This window comes from Protopterus annectens, chromosome 4.part1 (assembly GCF_019279795.1).
Source record: "Protopterus annectens isolate FY-2018-M chromosome 4.part1, PAN1.0, whole genome shotgun sequence".
NCBI lineage: Eukaryota > Metazoa > Chordata > Ceratodontiformes > Protopteridae > Protopterus > Protopterus annectens.
Genome location: NC_056734.1, coordinates 193,750,943 through 193,771,595, shown reverse-complemented (window position 1 = coordinate 193,771,595; position 20,653 = coordinate 193,750,943). Strand labels below are relative to the sequence as shown.

At 39.1% G+C, this 20,653-nt stretch overlaps 1 protein-coding gene across 1 annotated transcript in view; it reads left to right on the top strand.

The window, feature by feature from the left end:
* Window positions 1–20,653, top strand: part of LOC122801197 (espin-like protein) — a 929,965-nt gene that overhangs the window by 194,206 nt on the left and 715,106 nt on the right. The window contains exon 2 of the mRNA XM_044070755.1: window positions 5,135–5,325. Within this exon, the coding sequence (XP_043926690.1) occupies window positions 5,135–5,325 (191 nt within the window). The remainder of the gene's footprint in view (window positions 1–5,134; window positions 5,326–20,653) is intronic.

Below are 20,653 nucleotides of genomic sequence, written 5' to 3'. Positions count from 1 at the left end.
TATCTATTAATAACCTACTTAGTTTTGGAGCTTTTCTCCCCAGGACTCCATTGAAAATGGGTTCATTTGGCCCAATGGACTATCCTGGCAAACCAACTGCAAATAAATAAAATACTGTCATATGCATTTCAATACCCAAGGCTTATACATTATCTAGTCATGTAAATATTCTCTGCATGGCAACAATGAAAAGGCTTTCAATGCTGGTAATTCTTTAACAATATACTTACTAAAGCTTACTTGCATCTTACAATGTCCGACAAGCTTACTAAAGCTTACTTGCATCTTACAATCTCCGACAAGCTTACCTGATGTTCATTAAACCATGGCTACTTAAACAGAGCAACAGGGCACTGTGACAGCATACAGTTCCTGAATAAGAAGCATAAATCAACAGTACAAAGATCTGATAGAAAACCAGAACATTTTGCAAAATCAAGGACAGATGAAAAGCCACGGTCGTATTTGTGATCTACTTTGGATGGGGGAATACTCTGCACACTTACACTGCATAACTGCTCCTTGCCTTCCATGGACACATCCAGAGCCACTACAATGGGGAGTGGGGTGCAATAAGTATGTCACAATTTGAAATGTCTCTGGCTGACAGTGATGGATCTGACACTCATACCTCTCAACTTCAGAGCAAGAAATCTGGACAAAGCCATACATAGAACTAGAAGTGGGACACAAGCCCAAAAATAAGGCCAATGTTTAAATATTGCTCTTATAACTTAAATAGAACAGGTAGATCTTGCATTAGTACAAATTTTCTGAAGGGTATGAAATCTGAAACTCAAATGTCTGACATTATTTTCTAACTTCAATCTTTAATGACTTGCCACTAATTTGCCAGAAAACCACAATTTTATGAAAAACGGACCAAAATGTGATGCAAAAATACCTGTCAAAAAAGGGACACCTTTTTAATATTAACAGTTAACCTGAAGCAGCTAACAAAATAAGAGCATCCACATGCATTTCTGAAATAAAGGTAATCTATAAGTGATCATTGTAATTGTAAACCCTCCACATTTTCTTCCAAAATTGCCATTTTGGAGGAGGGATTATTAGGGGAGAGCAACATTTTGAGCCAGAATTGGGGACAATTGAGATGTTTGGATATTCCTAATCTACAAAGTGATTTGCACGTACCTCTCAACCTCTTAATGCAGGAAATCTGAACAAGGCCAAATATATTGGGGAACATACAAACACTACTAAAAATTGCTCTTGTATAAACTTAAAGACAGTCTTGCATTAGCATGCATTTTTCTGAAGGTTATGACATCTGAAACTCAATGTCTATCATTTAATGGCTTCATTCCTAAATGATTTGCTAGAAAACCACAAATTTGAGGAACAAACTAAAAATAAGCAGCAAATATCTATTCATTCTGCAAAGATATGGACAACTGAGAGGTATAGTTCAACCGGGACTGTCTGAGCTTGCTACCCCCCCCTCACAAAATCATGGTCAAATGGAGCCTCCCCCCTGCAGCCATTCCAATGTCCCATTCCTTGGTTATTTTGCCACATTTATCATAAACACTAATGTGCATACTGCTTTACTTCTACGATGATTTAGGATTTCATTTGAAAGTTTTATTTTGCATTTTACAGCACAAACCCTAATAACATATCTGTTAAAGCAATGCAGTCTCACAATGAAAATAGACTAACATTAAAACTTCTCTGCTCTTGAAACTCGCATGCATTGAAACAGCACTGAAACCCACTTTCAGAGAAAATACATTTTGCCAATGGCAAATATTAACTCTGGGCTGTCTTCAAAATCATAGGCCCCTCGAACATAATGTGCTCTTTGATACACCTTCCTGACCGTATTACATTATATTCCTTGTACAATACAGTACAGTTGTTAGAGGGCATTTTAAATTTATTGTTTTGAACATTTTTCCAGTAAACAATGAAACAAAAAGCATCCACCAATGACAAAACTGCCCAATTCAGAACATTTCCATCATAAAAAGTCTACTCAAGTCCACCAGTATCAGTAAAAAATGTACGCAATCTCTGAAGTAGTAAACTCCACATTGAAAAAATATGTAACTAATAAAGAGGTTGCTGCTAGCAAACACTTTATATGTCATTGTTTAATCTACAAATAAAGTGCCTGTTACCCTTGAAGAATAAATTGCTTTTGTTGCATGCAATAAAAAAATGAAAAGCTAGTAATACCGCAATAGGGAATGGATAGCAAACTGTTAACAGGTTCATAGTTACTAGGTATCTTTGCCAAAAAGACTGCAGCATCCACCCCCTTTACAACACAATACAGCATCAGCAATGCATTTACCTACTGTGGGAGTAGAACCCACAGCCTTCAGCATCTAAAGCAAGTACACCATCTGTTGTGCTATTAACAATGCAAGCAGACTAAACATAAAGCAGCACTAAACTTTTGCTCCCCTGCAGCTCTCAGCTCCTTGTAAAATCTACTCGACACTCAGCTGTAGCTCTGAACTTTTCAGCACAAGAAATCTGGAAAAAGCCAAAATTTATTGGGGGGGGGACAAAAGACCAAAAACCAGGGACACATTTTAAACATTGCTTGTATAATGTTTGAAAGTTGCTAGAATAAAATGCTGCGTTACCACCATACATTTCACTGCCACGTCTTGAACCCAGGGGACCCCGTGCAAAACAGTCAGAGCAACATACCACTACGCCAAATCAACTGTTTTGTGAAAGAGGAAGACTGAAACTTAAATATCTACCATTTAGCGAATTCAGTTCTCACCATAGCACAGCTGTCAACCTCTTAGCACAAAATACCTGAACAAAGCCAATAATGGGTGACTACAACCACCAAACATTCAGTGAATTCAGTTCTCACCATAGCTCTCAACCACTTAGCTAACACCCGGACAAAGCCAGTAATGGGAGAATATAGCCCCCAAACATATTCAGTGAAATCAGTTCTTACCACAGCTCTCAACATAGGCAAAAAACCTGGATGAAGCCAATAAATGACAACATAAGATCACAGAGATGCACATCTAGACAAACCGAAAGACTGTTAAGCATGGTGGAACATACTCAAATATTAGACTAAACCCTTGCATTTATCTGATGAAAGTTCGTCCGACAGTAGCACCTTGACGGCCCTTCTTATGTGATATACCTTTAAACTAGGTTTTGCTCTCACAAAAATAACCTCTACTTTAAAATGCTTTATTCCCTACTGCTGCGAACATTTTTTCCATCAACTTGTTTTTAGGTTTGTACAATTGTACAGAGTTACAAACTACTATCCTCATCCACAAGTAAGGGGTTTTACATTGAACTCCGGTGCTACAACCATAATCGCATTTGAACCGTACACATACCAATCACAAAAACTGGTAAAAACGTACCACTTATTTGTAAAGACATACGATATCAGCTTCTAATCGGTTACAAATAGGGTTGCCATCTTTTCGGATGCCTGATGTTGGACTTTTTGTAAACGTTAAGATTTTCTAGGATAAACCAGTGCAAAGTAGTAGACTTCAGCTTTTGGACAAAATAAAAGCTCACTCTTGTAGAACTGTATTTGTTTCTGTTGTTGCATAGCATACGAAAGTGCTGCACATACAAGATGGTTTTATTCAACTTTTAGAAAGAACTTACGAAATAACTTTGTTCATAAAATCTCTAGACATTTACCATTTTTTAAACCAGGACACAAACAGGGACTGTCCTGTATAAAAAGAGACAGGTTAACTGTTCTTACTGCAACATCCCCATGTGTCATCCTAGCATACCTTTATCTTCCGTGATGGAACCTACTTCCTTGATTTACAGCCAGGCTACGGCTTATACGCTGAATCCTACCATTGTCTTACTCCTTATGGTTTTCACCACAGTCTACAACATTGTGCTTGCGTGCTTTAGCTAAAATAAAAAAAGACACACATACAGTATATATGAACATACATAAAACACCAGCTACTGAATGGATGCAGTAAATAATAAACGGAACACACAGCCTTGGGGGAAGCTCTCCTTACCGTGGATGATCTGCCACCATTTTTTCCACGCACTTTTCTGTTTAAATAGTGTGCGATGCACGCATGAGTGTTTACAGGTCTTGCTGCTGTAAAAGTGGGCGGGCATTCCCTCGCTCTATAGTTCCAGCACCCATGCGCAAGTACCTGTTCCGTTTGAATGACTGGATGCAAAGAGCATTCTTAAAGAACAACGCCCTTACAAATTTTTGTTTTAAGTAGAAGTAAATTAATCTCCTGGCCAGGCGATTCCAGGGGGGTGCAAGTGCACCCCCTTGCACCTGCCTGCGGGCGCCCTTGTCTGTCTCCTACTCCCAGGGTCTTCAGCTGATTTCTGTCCTCCATTCTGTATGTAATGATTTGCATACTTTTTCATGTATGTGGTTTGGTTTTCTAGTGTTCTTATTTCTGGCAAGTTCACCAAAAGGCAATATTTGACTGGCTATTCTAAAGTGGCCTCATATATTTTGTACTTACCTTACTCTCGTGGTCAAAGCTATCCTGAAAAGGCTGCAAGATGTGCCAGTTTACTTAACTGATTAATAAATAAATATAATAATACAATTAAATATACTATATCTGTCACTCATTTACTCCCATGGTTATGGAGTCTTCTTCTTAAATGAGTTGCAGAAATTAAGTCCATCACCTTTTTCATATTTGATTTGGAGATGTGGATGGATTTTAAGATTAGTTCTGACATTCTTTGTATAATTCTTTCCTTGAAGATCAGAAGGTGGTCATGAATGAGTACCATATCCTCCAGAACTATGAAAATGATAGTGTTTACAAGTAAAATTATATTGTTAAAGAGCACAGTCAATACAATTTATCCATTACACTATATTTTACTGTTAGCATGAACTGTATAATAAATAAATGAAATTGTGACTGTAATGGATTTCAGCCATATTAAACTTGGTATAATAAGTTAAGATATAAATGAATAAAAAAGAGGCAGACTGACATACATGTAGTAAAGCAAAACATGGTGTCCACATTTATGCAAAGTTTAATACTCTGGAGTCTACCTGTGTTGACCTGACAAAAATGTTTGAAAACTCTTTGAATTGTGATGTCACACACCTGATTAAGCATTAACTATGATGTGCTTTATTTAGGACCGAGATGCTTCTGGAGCCACCGTCCTTCACCTGGCCGTCCGTTTTGGCCGTTTGGAGACTATCCAATGGCTGCTGCAGGCTGGCTGTGATCCTACATTAGTGACAGAGAGTGGAGCAATTTCTGCCCATTATGCTGCAGCGAAGGGTGACCTAACATGCCTCAAGTTACTTACTGAACATGCACCCAGGTACGATATACATGCATATAGACAGAAAGCTAGATAGATAGATCTGTTTATGGTTCAGGATTGTTGAGATAGTGATTGTAGATCATAGTGTAAAGTGTGTGTGCTATATTTTTAAGAAGCATGTGAGGCTGTACATGCACATATAAATTCCAGACACGTACAATCCCTAGTGCCATTTTGTAGAAGCAGCCAGAGAGTGAGCATGCATGATCGCAGTTGTTAGTTTGTATGTAAGTTACTTAAGTTGTAGTCAGTAAGCCTCCATAGCAATGTGTTTGTATATAATAAGGCTGCTTGAACAGAACCCATAAAGACTCATTTATTCATGTTATAACACAAAAGCGACATGGTGTCAGAACTGGGATAGAAGTGAGAACAATATTCAGAACCATGAGATGCAAAGAGTGAAAGTAAAACTGAGATAAAAGAGCACAAACATAACCAGAAAGAAACAAAGGTAATGAGAAATAACAAACTATATACTCAATACGAAAGACAAAAAAGGGGCATTACAAGGCCACAAACTGCATTATCAGGCAAGTGGAAAGTAAGAAAAGATTGTTAACTAAAGAAAATGTGTAAGATAAAAGTATTTGATGAAATGATTAACATAAAGCAAAAAACGAGCATGTTTAAAGCAAAATGAATGTGTTGAAGGCAAAATTGGCATGTTTAGAGTAAAACGAGCACAAGAAAAGTATATCGGGCATGAAAAGGGCTTAAATGAGCAAAATGTATTTAATAACAAGAAAAGAAAAGGGCACATTAAGTGAAAATAAAGCAAGGTGACTGTATGTCTTTTGACACAGTTCTGTGTTCGACTTCACATTGTGTCAAGGGTGTAACTAAAGTTATTTGAAGTATCTCAGAGTATGTAAAAGTGCTTACATTGTGTTCTGATTACTGTGTGTGTATTTTGAAGAGGTCATTGTGTGCAAAATCCAACTATTTTGTGTAATACAGTCAAATTAAAGCTGTTTCGAAAAGTTCCTTGTGCTGGCTGTGTCTATTCTGAAAGTGTGGCCATTACACAGTGCTTCTTGTACTGTAAAGAGTTGCCTAGCAAGGTACCACCATTTTGGGGACATTTCAGTGTGCTGTGTGCAGTTATTCGCAAAGTGCAAATACTTCGAAAGTTATTGAGTTTTGGGCAACACATTGTGCAGTTGCCTGACATATTTCTTACACTGATAAGAGTAGTTTTCTTGCAAAAGACGACATTAAAAGAGTATTACAGTGCTCGTGAGTTACCAAGTCGCATCGTAAAGTTCTTGAATGTTTGTTAAAGTGATGACTTTAGCAAGTGATGGTATATGACTGTAGCATTTTTGTCTTTACCGATAATATTCTGAAAGCATCTAAATGCCCAAGAAGTTTATTTTGCAAAGTCCAGTTATTTGAAAGTACTACGAGTTTGTTTATTCACATAATTCTGATAAGCTCAATGGAAAATATAAGTTAAGAGCACGAAGGCATTGGACAAAGTCTGTTTATGCCAGAAACCTATGCATATGTGTGTGTGTGTGTGTCTGTGTGTCTTTGTGTGTGTGTGTCTATATATATATATATATATATATATATATATATATATATATATATATATATATACTTATTCGCAAAACCCTTTGCTGTTATGTGTTAATATGGCAGATGGATTTCGAAAACCCCTACCACTTGCGTTTGATCAGAATATTTGAGCAAGACTACAATATTTTCATACAAGCAGTTTATGCAGATAGAGATGCATGCACAAGGGCATTAATTTTGTTAAACCTATCAGAGTCTGAGGCCATAGAAAGAGAGCATTCATTTGTGTATGCACCAGCATGAAGGAGAAGGTGCGGACCGGCATATTGTTGTACAAGCTGAATCAAAGAAAGATCCTGAGTGCTGGAAGAGCAAGTTTAGAGAACTGTGCAACCCCCAGACAAATATTACTTTAGACAGGCATTTGTTTAACACAAGGGATCAGAAACCATGGGAAACATTTGCAGCTTATATAACTGAGTTAAGCAGAGATAAAAATGTGTTGGTTTGGTGATCTAAAAGATGAGCTGATAAAGGTCAGGCTTGTATGTGGTATTACTAGTATTGCTGTGAGAAAGATTTTACTTTGTGACAGTGATTTAACATTGAGCAAAGCAAAAGAGATTTGTGAAATGCCTGAGGTGACAGAAAAACATACAAGTATGCTTGCGAGTGAAAGACCATGGTTTCAATTAGCTCCAGAGCAAATGTAGATAGTATGCAACACGTGACAAACAAGAACAGGCTTAAGCACTTGGCAGCTACAGGATTTCCAAAGAAGCCACAAGGTTTTCTAGAAAGTTCCAGGAAAGGTACAAGCTCCAGCGCCAGCACAGTGCAACACAAACATGAATTAGCAAAACCCAAATCTAGTTTTATTGTTAACTGTCGCAATTGTGGTGTGAATTATGAGTTTAAAAGAGAGACGTGCTTAGCATTTGGTTAGCAATGTCACACGTGTAAAAAATGGAACCATTTCCAAAAGTTTTGTAAATCAAGTAAGCCTCAGACAGTTTATAAAGAAAGGTCACACAAAAAAGCAAGTTGATCAAGTAGAGCTGAAGCGGTCAGCTTTCTATGTAGATGCTGTATCGGTGCTTGGCGAGAGAGTCGATGCATTGAACTTGTTAACAAGAAGTAAAGTGTTTTGTACTGTTCGGATCAATGGAAAATCCACAGAGCTCAAAGTAGACACTGGGTCAAAGTGTAATGTTATATGCGTTTATATCACTTTATCGAAAGATGAAAACAGCAAAAGCTATTTCATCAGTCCCAAAACATCTAAACATGAAAATATCGAACATTCAGAACAGTGAATTTTTTCCCATGGAAAAGTTTCACTGCTCCGAAACACATACACACAACACAAGCACATCAAACAAACAGAAACCACACTCATACACTTAAATTCCTACATCTAACGCTACACTAAACTAAACATACAATACTATCTACCCACTTACCTTAACCCAAACCCTAACCCTAAGGTCCGTCACTATCACACACTCACCTAACCCGCGCCCTAACCCTAACTCACTTAAACCGCCCCTAACCCTAAAGTCTGTCACTATCGCACACATGCCTAACCCGCACCCTAACCCTAACTCACTTAACCCACCCTAACCCTAACGTACAAACAATTGCACACTTACCTGAACCCAACCCGTAACTTTCCACCACAGCGCTAAGAATAGCGAAGCCACAGAAACGGCCAACCGAATTCTTTCCCAAGGAAAGAATTCACTGTTTTGCGGCTTTGCTATTCTTAGCATTCGCTGAATAGTGTTCAATATCAGAACATTCGAAGTTTTAATACTTCGATGTTCTGATATAGACCCATGTTATATCAGCAGACACATTTGCAAGAGTGAGAACTAACAAATAACTCAGTGTAAGCAGCAGTGCAAGACTTGTTGCTTATTGAGGTGAAGAAATTCAAACCGAAGGTTCAGTGATGCTTTCATGTTATCTGGCTGGAACTGTTACAACTTGTTATTCTATGTAGTCCAAAGACCAGTGCAATCTTTATTGGGTCTCAAAGATAGTTTAAGAATGAATCTGATTTTTTTTTGCTAAATAAGTTCATCGTGTGAGTGCAGTTCCGAGTTCTAATTTCTCCGAAGCCATTTTCTCAGGGTATGCTGATGTTTTCGTTGAAAAATTGGGCAAACTTCCAGTTGTGCATTCCATGAAGTTAGACGCAGAGATCGCTCAAGTTGTCAGACCAGCAAGAAGAGGTCCAATAGCTATGCAAGATAAAGTTAAAGTTAAAGCTCAGTGGGATAAAATGGTGCAACAAGGTGTGATTTGGGTGTTGCCCATGGTAGCCGCTCACAAAAAAGGCTCAGATGAAATCAGAATATGCATTGACCCAAGAGATTTGAACAAAGCATTAAAGAGACTATATCATCCAATGCACACAGTTGAAGATGTTGCAGCTCTAATACCAAATATCACTGTATTTTCTGTTTTGGATGCAAAGAGTTAATTTTGGCAAGTGATTCTTGATTGTAAATCCTCATTTCTAACTATTTTGGCACTCCGTTTGGCAGATACAGATTCCTATGAATGCCATTTGGAGTAAATTCTGCAAGTGAAGTTTTGCAACGTGTAATGGAATTAATTTTTTCGGGTTATCCTTTTGTCATAATAGTAGATGATCTACTGGTTGGAGGCAGTGATGAAGCAGAACATGACAGAAACCTTAAGAAAGTTCATGACAGAGCATGTGAAGTGAACTTAAAGCTCAATACTCTGAAGTGAACATTCAGACTTCCAGAAGTTACGTACGTAGGACATTTCTTTACCAGTACAGGCTTGAGACCTGACCCGACCAAGCAAGCAGCTATTCTAGAAATGTCAGCACCAGACAATGTACAAAGTTTACAGCATTTTCTGGGCATGGTCAACTATTTAGGCAAATTTATACCAGATTTCAGTGAGTTGACAGCATCTTTAAGAGAGCTAACATGCAAAAATGTTGCATGGTCAGAGCATCATGCAAAGCCATTTGAAGACCATAAGCAGAAAATTGCCACCCTACCTACGGTAAGATACTATGGTGTGAACAAACTAGTTATTCTTTCCTGTGATGCTTCAATGTTTGACCTAGGTCCAGTTATACTTCAAGAGGGCAGACTAGTAGCCTATGCATTTAGAACATTAACCCACACTGAGATGCATTATGCTCAAATTAAGAAGAGCTTTTGGCTATATATTTGTATGTTCCAAGTTTCATGATTATATTTATGGTCGAGCTATCCAGATTGAAACTGATCATCAACCTCTAGTTACTATTCTGAAGAAGCCTATGCATTCTACTCCAGAGAGATTACAAAGAATGATGCTCAAACTGAGAAAGTACAATTTCAAATTGGTCTACACGAAATGCAAATCGCTCTATCTGGCTGATCCCTTATCCAGATCGCCTAGAAATACAACAGAACAGCTCGATGCAGAGAATTTTGACTTTGATGTGATGTCAGTACATAATTTTTCCACCACTAGACTCTATGAGTTACTAGATTACACTCAGACTGATCCAATTTTACAGATGCTCAATCACTATATTAATGTTGGATGGTCGTCAAAGCAATTGAGTGTATTACCTGAGGTGCAAGCATGTTTTCCTTACAAAGATGAATTGTTGATGGAAGATGGCATTATTTTCAAAAGTCCTAAACTTGTTGTTCCTTCTTCCTTACAAGAAAAATATATTCAGATTTGCATCGTGGTCACCTAGAATCCACATCCACTAAGAGAAGAGCAAGAGAATTAGTATTTTGGCCTTCACTATCAAAAGACATTGATCGAGGTCTTTCTTCATGTTCAGTATGCAATTGTACTAGACTGCATTTGCAAAGAGAACCACTTCAGCTAAGTCCAATTCCTGAACTACCTTGGTCTGCTGTAGCAACTGATATCTTTGAGTGGAACAATCAACACTACTTAGTTTTGGTAGACTTTTATTCAAATTGGTTTGAAATTGATCTGCTACAGAGGTTCCTGACCAGGAAAATCCAGGGTCTCAAACACCCATCCTATACAGATAGGCTAAAAGCCCTGTACCTCTACTCTCATACAGACTGCTCAGAGGTGACCTGTGTCTAGCATACAAGGCCATTTTAGACCCATCCTTGATAACGTTTCTGCATATTCGTAAGACAGACTCCACTCATGCAACCCGCATGCAATGCCTTAACCTAGTCTGTGACATTAATAGAACTTGGTGGTGGGATAAATTTGTGTCCCAAACACTCCCCCGTCTGTGGAATAGACTCCCTCTCCATGTCAAGCAGAGTACCTATCTAGCCCTCTTTAAGAGGAACCTGGACAACTGGATGGGAAACAGAAAATATGCCCCTGGGATCCCACCTGTGTCCCTGCTGGACAGGGGAAATAGGTGCTGACTTTGAGGGAACATGGGTGAAATTCTTGGCTAGGCTTATAGGTGCCTCCAGGCCAGTAGCCTAGTATCATCCTATGAACCTATGAACCTACCAAACAACCTCAACTGCTGTTATTACTTAGTTGAAATGTCATTTCTCAGTTCATGGTAGTCCACACAAACTTTTTTCTGACAATGGCACTCAGCTCACTAGCCAGTTGTTTCAGAAATGTGCAAAAGAATGGGACTTTATACATGTCACTAGTAGTCCTGAATATTCTCAGTCCAATGGTCTAGCTGAACGTGCAGTGCAGAGTGCAAAGCAGTTACTTGAAAGGTCAAAGCATGACAATACCGATGTATTCTTGAATTTGCTTAATCTCAAAAACATACCCCGTGATGATATTCTTGGCTCACCTGCTCAAAGACTACTTTTCAGGCAAACTAGAACTACTCTATCTATTTCTTCATGTTTGTTGCAGCCTAAACCTAAGAACAATAAAACCATCAAGGCTCAATTGTTTAAGAAGCGTAATATCCAGAAAGCTAGTTATGACAAATGGAGCAGATTACTTTGTCTATTGAGGGAAGGAGAGACTGTACGAATCCAGACGATGAAAGGTTTTGATCAAATAGGACAGATTACATGCATCTGTGCCGAGCCTGTAGATTCTGAAGGTGTGGAGTATAGGAGGAATTGCAGACATCTTCTTCCTGTACCAGAATCATCATCACTGCAGTCACAACATTGTATCTGTGATGCAGACTCTAAATCAAAGAATGAGTAAGACACTGTATTCAGACCTGAATGTGTTCAAAAAATTCGAACATTCCACAGGTCAACTATTTTGCAGAAACTGTCCCAGTTGCTAAATCTAATTCCCTGTTTTATGTCATACTATATGGACAAGTTTCTAAGCCTAGTGTGAAATACATAGCCAAGTGGACATGTGTATTTAGTATTATATAATGCATGTTTATGGATTACATGTGATTTCTGCATGCCAAATAATCTCATGACAAATTGCATGATCTATTTCTCAAAGAAGGAGGATGCAGATCAGAGTGTAAAGTGTGTGTACTATATCAAGGCTGTACGTTGTTTGTCTTTTTGGCTTTTCCCAGTTAGGGGTCGCCACAGTGGAACTCCAGTCCACTAATGATTGGCAGTAGATTTTTATGGTGCTGAGTTGCCAGGCCAAAGCCCAACTTTCATTGAAGGCATGCCCATTCACGCATGTCTTTCGGAGGCCACTCGACCGCAGGGAGGACATGCAGACTCCACACAGAAGGCACACCAGCCAAGAATCGAACAGGAGAACCTCTTGCTGTGAGGCAACAATGCTACCGCTGTACCACCGCAGCTCTATGCAAGGCTATACGTGCACGTATAAATTCCAGATACGTGCAATCCCTAGTGCCATTTTGTAGAAGCAGCCAGAGTCAGCATACATAATTGCAGTTGTTAGTTTGTATACAAGTTACTTCAGTTATAGTCAGTAACAGTGGCGGCTGACAACTTCAGATCAAAGAGGGGGCTGCATGAGACAGCTGAATGGGTGGGGCCAATGTGAATTGGTGTGGCCAACCAGAAAGGGGTGGTGCTATGGTACAGTGGGATCAATGCTGGCATGCTTACCAATTTACATGAAATAAATGCTCAGTCACTATGGCGCATGCTGAATACTCTCCACAGCACATTGTTACATGTATATACAGGTAGTCCAATCAAGACAAAATGAAATGGAGAAGAAAAAAAAATATTTCAGTGCATTGGCTACGTGATAGTTTACTTGATATCTAGATGGAAACAAAAAGGTTGTGAGGTATGAAAAATAAATTACTTTTTAAATACATTACTGGAATGCCAGTCAAAATCAAGTATAAAAAAAAACAAGCAGCACTCAACTCAAACCACTCCACTTCTCCTTGCACTGCAGTTCTAATTTTAATTTATATTTAGCTTTATAAAAGTAACATGCAGCCAGCAACATGCATTTTCTGAATAGTAAGAAGCATAAATCAACAGTATAAAAATATGACAGAAAACCAGAACATTCTGCAAAATCAAGGACAGTTGAAAAGCCACTTTACTTGTGTCTACCTTGGATGGGGGGATACTCTGTCTGCACACTTACACTGCATAACTGCTCCTTGCCTTGCTTGGACACATCCAAAGTCACTACATGGGGGCGTGGGGTACAAGTATATCACAATTTAAAATGTCTGTGGCTGATGATGATGGCCCTGACACATTTGTCATACTCTCAACATCAGAGCAAGATATCTGGAAAAAGCCATAAATAAAAGTGGGACAAAGGCCCAAAAATATGGACAATTTTTAAATATTGCTCTTACAAACTTAGAAAGTTAATAAAATAGTAGGTCTTGTATTAGTATGACTTTTTTGAAGAGTATGAAATCTAAAACTCAAATGTCTGCCATTATTTTCTAACTTTAACCTTTAATGATTTTCCACTAATTTGACAGAAAACCACAATTTTATGAAAAACGGACCAAAAATGTGATGCACAAATCTGGATATTCTATGAAAATATGTACACACAGGCTCTCTGCCTCCATATGCAGTTTATCATTCTTCTGTGTAAAAAGAAGGATGCAGCAGAAGAGCATGTAAAGTGTGTGTGTGTGTGTATATATATATATATATATATATATATATATATGTATATATATATATATATATATATATATGTATATATATATATATATATATATATATATATATATATATATATATATATTTTTTTTTTTTATTGGAGCTTTTCTGCCTTTGCTTCACTGAAATTGGGTTATGCTCCATCAGACTATCCTAGTTAATTAATTGAAATAAGTAAATGTAACATGATTGAGAATGGAGTCTCTATATTTTATAAGTACACAGGGAGAGGAAAATCTATCCAGAACCTGTTTGGGTATGCAGTCAACAAATTGCTACCATCATGTATAGCAGACGTAGCAATATACCAAAATAAAGGACACATCACTAAATTTAGAAGACAAAAATATCACCAACTGCCAACGTTACGACATTGCACTGAATTTGACAAATGTAGCATTTAAAGTTTGTAGCTTGCTATTTTCTTTACTTCATAAAACTGTTTATTGTCACTTTGTATATGGCTGCTCATGAGACTCATGTATACCTATACATATGCATCATTTTCTACACTGAGGCCAGGAGGTCGTTTTTGTAGTCTGAAGGAGTTGGTCTGCCCACTCTGGAAAGTCATGTTCTAAGTAAAAGGCAAAATTATTTGTTGTCCGCATTCATGGTGTAGCATCATAAAAATGCAAATGAAAATTTTAGGGAAAATATTATAAATTATCAATTGGCCTGCAATTATTACGCTATATAAAATAAATGCAATGTACAGAAGCTAGAATTCTGTATTTTTATTCACAGGCATAACATTACATTGAATTCTTGAAAACTGGAAATGTCGCAATATGCAAGATGCACTGCACAATCTGTATCTGCAATCAGTATCGTTACATAGGATAGCCTGCCATATAACGCTTAACATTAAAGCTCTCGTTTGAGGCCTAGTGGTGGCTCTAGGCATTTATTCCAACTAATTAACATTGGTGATGCTTAGTTATAGCATGCAAGCATAACTCATTTGTTTAATTTTCTTCCTAGAATACAAATAGGAGTTATGCTTAATCACTGCCAGTAATCAACATCATTTAAAAGAACTGTGCTGCTATTTCACTATAACCATAACCCCAAAACTCTGTTCCTAGCCCTGACCTTAAAACTCTATCCATAAACCTAGACCTCCCTCCATAACTCTAAAACTCTTCCTTTTATTCCTTTACCATAGAACTCCCTTATTAAACTTAACCCTAAAGCTTCACCCCTAAACCTAGACCTAAAAATCCCTTCAAAATGTAAATCAGGGTCTTGGCTCCTAGGTGTCTGAACATTCTCCTTAGGAACATTTAGTTGAGGGGATGTAACTGAAGTGGCATTCAGCTGCAGAAACACATGACTGCTGCTTTCCTTTTCCTAAAGGAAGCTTATATTGCTTGCAGTAGCTATGTGCCATATTAAAAAACAACTGTAGAAAGATCACGTAAATGTGTTGAAATGTATGGCCTACATATGTCAGGATTATCACAGGTGCTTTTTCTGGATCATAATGCCAAATGGAACTCTTAGCATGTTATGCAAATAACCTCCAGACACACGCATAAACTTTCATGAAACAACACCTTAAGAGAAATAGTAAAAAATGAACATTATACGTTATAATAAGAAACAGCAACCAGAATTTTAAGAATGACTTTACATCAGAAAATACACCCTCAATGTACTGTATTATGCTGTACCCCCTTATTTAGACTCACTAAAATAGCAATAATTTATCAAGAAGAATTTCTCTGACTCATACAGTACTGAATGCTTACTTAGAGTTTTTACTTTATGAAAGCTACTACACAGAAAAAGAAAAAAATATGCAGATTTGCTATCACCTCTGAAGCTGTTCCCTTTCTGGATAATGCAAAATCCTCCTTTACATTAATTAGAGGTAGTAATCATGGGTACCTGTACTGTTTCTAGTTTTAAAGTAGTAATTCCTAGTATAACCAGAGTCAGAGAAAAAGATATGCTGAAATTAAACTATTCTTTTTTTAGTCAAAACAGAACATAATGCATTAATGTAAATGACCATTTAGAGCGTCACCTCCACTGTTCAACTTGTAAGCAGCTTTACTTTTGGAACTCACAAATGCATCTTTCAGATATGTAAGTAACATAAGATTTCTATATATCTATGTTAGAAGTCAAGTCACATCTACTACATCCACAAGAAAGCTCATAACACACACTTCCTGCTCTATAATAAAACATTTTTATTTAAAATATATCTTGTTATGGGATACTTTAAAACAGTTTTAATCTTTAGACTACGTAAGGGAAGTCAATAATTATTTTATATCTATGTCATCTATAATACACACACAAACACACACACACACACACACACACACACACACACACACACACACAGACCCTGAGCCCAAAGTCTGTTGTAAATGGCACCTTCCTGCAGTAATCCATTCCAAAGTCCATTGTAAACGCTGCAGTACAAAGGCCCAGGAGGAGAGAGCAAGTCCTAGTCCTTCCTCTTCCCACGAGAGCAAGCTGTGTGCTACCCAGCCTGCAGACATTGCAGTCCAATGCCCTTAGTCTATGCAGTTGTAACTGCATATACTTCTGGGATATCTGCTGCTGAATGCGGTCTTCCTAATCCAGATTGCTGGTGAGAAAGTCTGGATTCTGTGCACATGCTTCAGACTGGCTCACCAGCAGTCCGGATATTGGGAAATGCCGCGAGTGTGCATGCGCAATGTTCTGGGACTCGTTTTTGTTTTTACTTTTATTTTTCTTTTTTTCTTTTCTTTCTTTTCTATTTTATAGCTCGGGGCTGCAGTCCTGCAGCCCAATAGCACGAGCCACCCCTGGTCAGTAAGCCTCTATAGTAATGTGTTTGTATATAATAAAGCTGCTTGAACAGAACCCACAAATACTTTTTTATTTATGTCCTAACACGAAAGTGACAGTGATGTTTTAAAACTGATAATATGCAGAAATATTTGTGTGTAACAAGACTATAAAGGCATTACAGGAAGCTAGTGGAAGGCACAGGATGAGATGTTTGTTTGGTACCATTAGCATATAATTCACCACGAAGGATTCAGACAGATTAAACTGTTCTCAAGACATATGTATGCACATGCATTGTTTGTTTATTCTAGAATCTACACAAAGCTATACAGCTAAACAGTTATTTTTAGTAAACAGTACAATGACAGGCATCCAAGCAATTAAAACTGCAGTGCAATAAAAGTGTGAATAATACTATACCATGGCCCTGGAGCTTTTACAAGCCTAGCCCATAGAAGTGCCCTGGCATTGTGCTGCCCGACATTAGTTCCCAGTGCCTCTATCAAGTAGAGGCACTGGAGTGATCCCTGGGTTGAACTTTCTATTTCCCATCCACTCATCAAGATTTCTCTTGAAGAGGGCCAGTGAGGTGCTCTGCTTGACATGTATGGGAAGTCTACTCTGAGTTATGAACCTGTCCCCTCCAGCATGATCTATTGAGTGTGGTAATGAGGTTGAGTCTCTGGACCGTGTGATGTGGAGAGATTGGGATTTCTTTAGATGCAGCATTTCTAAAAGAGCTGGGTCAGACATGGCTTTGTAAGTCAAGCAGAGATTGCCTCTTGATAGACGATATGAGACAGAGAATAGCTGGAGTTTTTTGAGTCTCTCCATGTAGGACGTATTTAAGGCCTAGAATCCTCTTCATGAGGTACTTTTGTGGCCTCTCCAGCTGTTGCAGGTGTCTAGTGAGGTACATGCCAAATGGGACATTATACTCTATGATTGGTCTAATGAGGGAAGATTAGAGAGAAATGATGACCTCTTTCTTCCTGGATGCAAAACCCTTGGTAAAGAGATGTGCTACATAGAAGAACTTTCTGAGTACAGTGGCAATGTGGTGGTTGAAGGAGAGGTTGCTGTCAACCTGTGTCCCCAGATCTCTTATAATGCCTTCAGTGTTCAGTGGGCTCCCATCGATGTGGTAATTAGTGGAAACTGAGTTTTTCCCAAAGGGGATAACAAAGCATTTTTTGGCATTAAACTTAAAGCCATGGTTTCGACACCAGTCATTGGTCTCAGTGAGGCCTTTCTGTAGGATGTCTGCATCACTTGGGGAGTTAATGATAGGTCCCAGCTTGCAGTCATCTGTGAACTTGGTCAGAGTCCCTCTGTGTTGGCCTGGACTTCTGAGAAGTAGATGCCAAACAGGAGAGGACCTAGGACTGATCCCTGTGGGATTCCAGTGTGATGGTTGGCAGTCTGACTTGAAGTCCACTACTTTCATACTGTGGGATCTATCTGTGAGCCAATTTGCAACCCACCTAACGATATAGGGGCTGATGCCTAGTTTGGTGAGTTTATCAATAATTCCTGAATGAAGAATGGTATCAAAAGCCTTGGCCAGATCGAGATAGGCTGTATGAACTGCCTTACCCTCATCCACAGCTCTGGTGACTGAGTCATAGAAGTCAACCAGTTTGAACAGGCATGATCTACCTTTCACAAAACCAAATTGCGTGGGATCTAGAGTTTGGAGATTCCCTATAGCCTTGTTAATTAAGTCCATGATGATGCACTCCATAGCCTCACATATCAGACTCGTCAGGCTAATGGGTCGATAATTTGCAGGGTCTGTAGTCACTCCTCCTTTATGGAGCGGGGTGACTGTAGCAGTGCACTATTCGGTAGGGACAAAGCCTGAGGTGAGGCTGTGACTGAACAGGGCACACAGATGTGGTGCCAGTTCACTTTCTAATTCATGTAGAACACAGTCAGGGATATTGTCGGGTCCCATGGAAGTTGTATTCTTGCCTTGTACAATGCAGCTTTAACCTGTGCTGCAGTAATGTTGGGTGTCTGGCATTCTTCCAGTACTGAGATTGGTCCTCGGTGGGGGGGGGGGGGGGGGTTAAAGTTGGCACTGAATCTGTCAGCCAGTATGTTGGCAATATCTGTTGGCTCAGTATAGAAGGTGCCATTGTGCAGTAACTTAGAGCAAAGCTGGGTATTGCCACGGAGGTTCTTGATATAACTATAGAAGGCTTTGTGGTTGTTTTTAGTGTCTGTCGCAATTCTGCCTTCATACCTGACTTTGGAGGTTTTGATGAGGGATCTCAACTTTTTATTGAGGCTAATAAGGGAAATTTCCAGTCTTGGGACTTCACCTTTTCTGCAGCAGTTTCTTTCTTTTGTTGTAGAGTTTATTAATGGCAGGGGACCACCAGATTGGCTTCCTTTTTTTGGAGGAGAGCATTTTGGTTTTGTTGGGTATGGCTAGTTCCATGCATTTATGTACATGTTCATACAGTGCAGTGGTGTATGATTTGGCAGTCATGCATCTATTTTCCATTGGCATGGGTGCCATGAGGTTAGCCACCTCTGTGAAGTTTTTCATGGTGGGTACCTTTGCGGGGGGTGTGGGTGAGATGTGGATTTCCATGGTGGTTAGTTTGTGGTTGAATCTAACCAGGGAAGACTTGACTATTTGTGCAGAGCAATGGTTGCCCATGTTAGTAATAACCAGATCAAGGATGTTGCTTCCTCTAGTGGGGCTAAGAATGAGCTGGTCCAGGGCATTGGAATTGATGAATTCCAGGAAGTGTTGGGCCAGTGCATTGGTGCATGAGTAGTTTTCCCAGTTGATGGAGAGGTAGTTGAAGTCATCTAGTATGAGAGTGTTGGGCTGGATCATAATAGTTTCCAGGGTGCTTAGGAATGTGGAATGAGAGTCTTGGGACATGGTTGGAGACCTATAGCAGGCTATGACCCAATGTTAGTTGTACCTGGAGTATCTCAGATGCGTTATGCTGAGCTACTAGTCTGGAGGTGTTTATATCCTTTATGAATATGAAGACACCACCACCTTTGAAGCTTCGGTCCATGTGCTGGGGTCAAAAGGTGTGGAAAGGGTTATAGCCTGGTAGCACAAGGGTGCTTTCTGCTGCTTTAAACCAGGTCTCCTTTACAGCACAAAAGTCAATGTCCTCCATTTTGAGGAGTGCTTTGAGTGAGTGTATCTTGAGATTTAGACTTCTAGCATTGAGCAGCATGACCCTCAGACTGCATTTATTTATAGCTGTTACAGTGGTAATTTAGTCTTTGGAACATCGCCTAAAAATGCACTATAGTGGTGGCAAGAGCTTTAGCCAGTATGCGGAAACCCAGGGGTGACAGATGCAGACCATCTCTGGCAAAGCATCGAGGTCTGTCAATCATGTCATCCCAAGCAGACAGATATTAGATCCCCTTAGAATAACACCAGAAACTTAGCCAATTGTTGAAGTCAATCATTTTCTGCTTGTACTGTGGTATCCTTCTGGGTGACAGTAGGATGCTGCTCAGGGCTAAGGTCATACCTGCCTGGGCCACATAATCTGAGAGCTCCTCCATGTCTCTTTTCATGTAGTTCAGGGAGGTGCATCTCAGGTCATTCACACCCACATGGACAGTGACAGAGTCATACTTGTACTTGTCGTGGAGTGACCTGAGTGTGTGTGTTATGTGTCGGATTCTGGCACCTGATAGACAGCTGACTGTTACCTTCTCCTTATTCAACCTAGTGAGTGGGACATCAGTGTGCCTCACTATTGAGTCAGCTATGATTATTGTATTGGGCAAGCTGTTTTACCTTAGGGGCTTAGGTTGAGGGGCACACTGTGTAGGTTAGCTATGTGTCTTGTGGTTTGTGCTATGTTATGGTGGCTGAATGCATTTCTGCCTTGGAAATCTCTGCTGTTTGAGTAGATTTCTATTGAGAACTTCTGAGAAGGTGGGTG